The sequence below is a fragment of the Tamandua tetradactyla genome, chromosome 10 (assembly GCF_023851605.1).
Source record: "Tamandua tetradactyla isolate mTamTet1 chromosome 10, mTamTet1.pri, whole genome shotgun sequence".
Lineage (NCBI taxonomy): Eukaryota > Metazoa > Chordata > Mammalia > Pilosa > Myrmecophagidae > Tamandua > Tamandua tetradactyla.
The window spans coordinates 35098504-35105232 of NC_135336.1; the positions used below are offsets into that span (position 1 = coordinate 35098504).

The window sequence follows — 6729 nt, forward strand, 5'->3', positions numbered from 1 at the left end:
CAGGCAGACTGGGTCTAAAGTTCACACTCAACCAATCTATGATCCTGCTTCCCATGGACAAGTGAGATTCCTGAATTCTTTGTGGCTTTGTGCAAATTCCATTTGTGGGGCGGTGGAGAAGCTAGGAAAGTGATGAGCCTTCTTATGAGGTAAACCTACTAATTGAGAACACTAAAGTTATAATCTCTTCTTATTCCTCATCATGACTACCTGGAAAGAAAACAAAAAACAAACAAATAAATAAACTATTTCTACTTAAGATACTATTTTGGTTCCATAAGATTTTTTTCTTGATCAGGTCAGATCTGGTACATTCAGCTTCGTCCTAGGTTTTCCCATGTCCCCTATAGTTCTGTGTTTGATACAGTGTCAACTCATGACTTGTACTATCCTTAAAGCAGTCAACCTAAATTTTCTTGTTCCTCAATTTATTTTGCACGCTTTTGGGGGTGGTCTCCAAATCTCTTTCGGATACACCAACCCTGGTCCAACCTCGAGAAGCAACATTTGGATAATGACCCGTCCCCATGAGGATTCGGTCCCCATGGCATACATGTGGGAAGCGAGTATGGGGTCACCGGGAGAAGTGTTAAGGAAATCACCAAGTGGTCAAGCGTAACATTTTCATAAAAAAGCATGTGGTTCCAGGAAGATAAAAAAGAAGAAAAGGGATTGATCATTAGCAATATGAGAACAGAAATGAGAGAGTAGTGAGGAGCGCCTGAGGAAGGGCTGGTCCTGGAACAGGAGAGGTAAGATTACAGGACAGGTCAATGGAAGAAAGGTGATGAGGGAGTGAGAATGAGAAATGGGAGCAGGGTGAGGCAGCAGCTGGACAAGAAAAATGAGAAGCTCAAAAATGACAAGGGAAGGAGGACAGCAAAATGGATTTGGGGTGAAAGAATTTTACCGAGGACAGAAATTACACCAGACGTCTATTTCTGAATCTTCTGACAACTTCACTCTGCCCCAGAATGATCATTTATAATGGGATTCAGTGGTGAGCCTTATCTAGGGGTACAGGAATATCATGCTAAATCACAAGGAATAGATCAGAAAATCTTTATATGGCTTTGTGATGGTTAGTCTTACGAGGCAAAACGGCCCTCCACATTTCAGACTTGCCAGCCCCCACAATCATGTCAGACAATTTCGTAAAATAAATTCCTTTCTCTCTCATGCTCTCTCTCTCTTTCTCTCCCAGTTTATAAAAAAAAATCTTCTAATGGTTCTGTTGTTCTGGACATCCCTGACAGATTGACTGATAGATGTTTCATATGGCTATTTATGAAAGGCAAACCTGATCAGTCTATTTAGTTTAGAAACGATCATAACTGACAGTGGTGGTGAAAGTCAACTCCTTAGCACAGAGTGTTAGGTCATCCAGAACCTGGCTGTAAGCCACTTTTCCACCATGCTTATCCTCCAGTTCCATGCATTAAATTATTCAACTCAAGTCACCATCAATGACTGACCCAGTGAAAAAAGCCTGTATTAGGTCTTAGTATTATAAAAGGAGTAAGTCATATTCTCTTCCTGCAAGATAGACACCTAAAAATAACAATGTGTTGAAAAGTGCTATGTCAAAGGTATTAACAAAGCATTACGGAGGGGCAGGAGAGGAAATCTTCCGGCCATTTCCCAAATATATCCCCATTACTTAGCTCACTTGGTTCAATATACCTGGACAGCCCCCTTGCCCAACCCTGACCCCCCATGGATATCACTGAAATCCTGGGCATTCTTCATATTCCAGGGCAAATGCCATTTTCTCCCCAAAGCAGTTCCTAATCTTAAAAGTTGAAATTAATATTGCCATTCTGTGAGCCTCTATAACACTCCATTTATAACTCTGTTTCAACATTTATATCAATCGGCTTTATTTTTTCATTATGCATGGTGAAGGAATATGCATACCTATCTCAGTCACTAGATTGTAAACTCCTTTGACAGCAGGGTGGATACCTGACTCATCTTTGGGTCTCCCACAGGCCTGAGTCTGGGGCCTTCTTAAAAGGAACTCACTATCTAAAGAGGTGAAAATTCATTTAGATCAACTAATCTGGGACCCTGCTTCATTTGGCAATTGAGCAATTGCATGTGTAATTTGGCTTGTGCATGCCAAAAATAATTTGTTATGAAGAGAAAATAAAAGAAATGGCCTTTACACCTAAAATGGCCCAATCAATATTTTCATCTGTCTCTATATTTTAAAAAAAAATGGAAAAAAATAAAGCTCAAATTAATCAAAGAATTTTAAACTCGGAAAGGATGCTCTATTTCATGTAACCCAACTTCTTAATTACAAATGAGGAAGCTAAGTCTGGAGAAATTCAGGCATTTCTTCTATATTATAAATATAGGATAAACCATATTATTTTTCCAGACCCTTAAATTCAAGGTGCTTTCCAATAGACCAAATATTTTACCTTTGATGAGAAGGGAAAGAGCATTTATTTATAATAAATAAATAAATAGACAGTACTAAACTACAAAGAGAAAAAGGATTCAGTATACTTTATAGAAAAATATTTTTACTAGCAGTCCATTTGCCTACAGAGAATGTCAGGCTTTCGCTACAAACAATGAAAATGTTTGTAGTATTTAAAATCCTTTTACAGCTTTAACTTAAAAATCTGAATTTTTTTGTAATTGACAGATCCTTTTCCCTTAGGGCATCCAATGATTCTGTACAGTTGGCAATGAGGATTGTTCTAAGGTTCTTCTCCAAGATTTTTCAATATGTTTGGGTGACACTGGTCATTAACAGGTGCTCTTAACAGTTGCAGAAATAAAGTAATACATCAAAGCTCTGTTGAGAGGTACACATTCACACATGTCCTCTCCCATCACGTTTTAGGCAAATGCAGCAGGTGTAAGCAAATCTGACAGATTACTCCATTTGAGTTCTGCTATCATTACCAGAATCCTTTTCTTTTCCCTGCTCTTTCCCATCTTACCACTGCTCCTCCCCAGCCCTGACAGATCTGACCCAGTCTTAGATGTCCCAGATCAGCATGTACACACACACACACACACACACACACACACACACACACACACACACACAGAGAGAGAGAGAGAGAGAGAGAGAGAGAGAGACAGAGAGAGAGAGAGAGACAGAGAGAGAGGAGAGATCTAAGCACTAAATTTGAATTTAAAGCAAATTGGGTTCTAATTCTAAACACACACAAATACATCACTCAGTTATGTAATACATACACACATGTATGTGTATCTATCTGTTCATCTACCCATTGTCACAGTGATAGAGACCACTCAGATAAAGACCACCTACTTAAAAAAAAAATCTCCCATTCACTGAAGAGGATAGTCTGTGAGTGCTGGTTTTCAGTAGAGACTATCCCCACTGCTGTGCACTTTCCGAGGCTGCCTCAGTGGCACAAGGGTAACGCATGGGGTTTGAAGCCAGCTACATTAAGGCTTAAATCCTGGCTCTGCACCTTACTATTTGTGTGACCTTGAGAAACTTAACCTCTCTGCACAATAATTTCCTCATTTCTAGAATGATAATACTACCTCTCCGAGGTGTAAGATTTTGAAGTAATGTATGCCAGTGAGCACTTCATGGCAGCGCTCAGTAAATAACTATTATAATGAAGATGATGACAAGGGAAATGGGGGTGGGGAAGGGCGATGGTGGCCTTCAATTTCCTGAATGTCTTCGGTATTTCAGAATTTCTCAGAAGCTTGGAAGAACATGACTGCTAGCCTTTACCTCGAGAGTATTAAACTGGAGGTAGTGGACAGAAAACACCCAGATGATGGGGGAAGGGTGTCATAAGTTGATATATACACACAGTCATTTCTCTTCCACCACTGGGAAAGAGGCATTTCACAGCAGTGAATTCAGCCTCTTTTGAGAAGCCAAGGACGGTTTTTGTTACCTAATAGGACTGAACTTCTCAAAGCAGAGTGAACAAATTCCTGTGTCCCCCACAGCAGTTAAGCATAGAATTTCCTGTCAGAGCAGCAGGTCTCAGCCATTTGTTCCCCTTGGGATCTCTGGCAGCTCTGAGATACCCTATTGATCACAAAACCAATGCCTAGCCTCTTTCTGGAGTCACAGAGTTGGAATACACAGCCAAGCCATGTGCAGAGCTACTGTTGTACTTTGAGCCGTCCAAAGTAGAAGGAGGAAGTAGGAAGACCAACCTACCTTGGAAATGCCCTAAATGAGGAAGTCATTTAGGGTCTGCCTAGGATGCCATTCTATTTGCAAACACACGCTACCTGCCATACCAATCCACAAAACAATCCCATCACAAAGCCTGAAGGCAAATGACTAATGTTAAAAATGGCCTGTGCCATCACTTCCGTGATGACTCCTCAGGCGTCAATTAAACATGGAAAAGACCTGTTCTGAAGCATAACCATCTGGCATTTCCCAAGGAGCTGTAGTCAATGGCTGGTAAAATACAAGTGATCATAACTACTAAAAAATGTAGAAGCCCTCTTCTTGCTCAACAACAACAAGGGCCCATGGGGACAATGAATGTGGATAACTTCTAAAAGAGGAGGCAGAAAGGAAAAGCCTGCATTTGAAGCCAGTGCTGCTTTTCCTCGTGCATAGAAAGCAAAGATGTGGGGTTGCATGAGGTCATCTTTCCAGTCCAAAGGCAGACTGGTCGACCGGATCCCGGAGTTTTGCCTGATCTAACCCCTAGATGGTTCTGGCTCCAGGTGAGAGAAAGGATTGGCGGTAGTCAGTTCCCTATTCCTAAGAGTGATTTCCACGCACCTGCATCATAGGACTTTGTCCAGCATGCTAGAACAAGATCACTGCTGCCCAAACATCCTTTCCTAGAATTCATACTTCAACCAGCTTTTGAATGGAAGGAAGAGGACATATTTAACATATCTAAGAATGATGTGAAAGTATAACACCCCATCCCCCACCCCAGCAGAGAGACAGTGTCTGGAGGAGAAGTGCCTTTCAAGGCTGCAGTTCTAGATCTGTCAGGGAGACACCTGTGTGTATACAGACAAAGGTTCAACCTCATCACACCTAATAAGTGCCTGTGATAAAAGCTTGCATCCTCTATTTCTGGCTTTTTCTACAACAAAAATATGTCTTTATACTCAGCCCTGGTTCTAAACCTATTCTCTAGTGCTAATCTGTTTTTGTTTCTTTCTCCACTATACAAGGTCAGAAAAATGAAAAAGGAAATATATTTTAGTTTTAATTTTGATCCAGCGCTACAACTGTTAATGATTTTTCTTTCTTCCTTTTTTTTTTCTTCACATACCCTTGATTTCTCCTTTTTTCTTTAAGTACTTCAAGAAAATGCACCCCTCACATGCCCTGGCCCCAACATGAAGAGGATAACATTCTTAGAATGAGTTATCAAATAAAATTAAATAAAATAGCAGGGCTTCAATTCTCATGAGTTTCCTTTGCCAATGATGCAGCATGCTTAAATTAAATCTCTTTAAAAGAGCAGTTGCACCATTAAGTGTTTGGTTTGAAAATTTAAAAAGGGTTTTGTTAAGGTCACTGAATTATTCTTATCCGCACAATAGAAAAGCCACCCAACCCATTAACAACACTAAAATGGCAGAATTAAACACAGCAGGAACAAGTACGAATAGAAGAATACCTGGGATTGCCAGACTGGAAAGGGGGACGTTGTGGAGATGAGGGAGGAGCGAGGCCATCCAGTCGGCATTGCAGACCTCCGATGATGTCTTTGTCCCGCTGGGGTTGGGGGAGCAGATGGTCCCCATCCTGAGTTTCCTCCTCGCCTTCCTAACTGCCAGCATCCCTCTCGTGAACAAACTGTCCGGGCTCAGCCCAGTGCCACTCACTCAGTGATCATCATTACCCGCGCTCTGTAGACCTTTCAGGGCCACCTCTAACAATCCAGGCTTTCCAAAACGTCTTTCTGCTTAGAAGACGGGTCAAAGAGGTGGTTCCCTAATACCCAGCACCCGCAGTTCCCACCCGCTTGGCCCAGCCGCTGCTCTGGTGCCTTAATCTGCTCAGTTCCAGCCCCGTTAAACTTCTTACATTCCCTTCTGGAGCTGGGGGAAGGTAGGCCCCTAGAGATAAATCTTACAGACACCGAACGTCCGAGGAGCAGCCACGCCCGGGGCCACTCACACGACAGGTGCCCCCACGGCACACAGACAAGCCCGTGGGTCTATACACACGTGGACGTCCGGGCACATCATCTCCAGCCTGATTTACTCTTCTATGTATGTCTCCGGGCTGGTTCTATACGGGTTATGCCTACTAATCGCTTCTCCGGCTTCTCAGCACAAACTCCCCCTGCCCTGGGCTCCGAAGCCCTGAGAAGTGTAACCGGCGGCACTCGGACTCCCGATAGCCCCGCCCCGCACTGCCGGGCAGATTTGCCGGGCCAGGCGGCCAGTGATTGGTCGGTGGCGGAGCGCGCCCTTATTGGCCCGCGCCCTGCCCGGCTGCCCCTCGGTTTAGCCTCCATCCCGCCCCCTCCTCCCAGTCTCCTCCCTCCGTTACTCTCGCCTTGCTGTTCGTAGACAGACGCAGCTGCTGGGGCTGCAGTCCTGTTAACTTGCAGGCTTTTGTCAGTCCGATCTCAGATGGGTTTTTTTTTTGCCTCCAGGCTTCCACGAGGTCAGCATTCAGATATAATAAACGCGGCCGCGAATGTTTCTTTCCTTCCTGCTACCTCTCAAAACATTGACTCTCTCCCTCTCGATCACGATTACACAGAAAGTAGATTG

General features: G+C 43.2%; 1 protein-coding gene across 2 annotated transcripts in view; it reads right to left on the reverse strand.

Moving 5' to 3' along the window:
• The window catches only part of PLCXD2 (phosphatidylinositol specific phospholipase C X domain containing 2), a 55321-nt gene extending 48940 nt beyond the window's left edge, over positions 1 to 6381 (reverse strand). For both annotated transcript variants that reach the window (XM_077118437.1, XM_077118436.1), the window contains exon 1: positions 5622 to 6381. In XM_077118437.1, the coding sequence (XP_076974552.1) occupies positions 5622 to 5784 (163 nt within the window). In that variant the 5' untranslated portion in view covers positions 5785 to 6381. The remainder of the gene's footprint in view (positions 1 to 5621) is intronic.
• Positions 6382 to 6729: the final 348 nt, after the last annotated feature.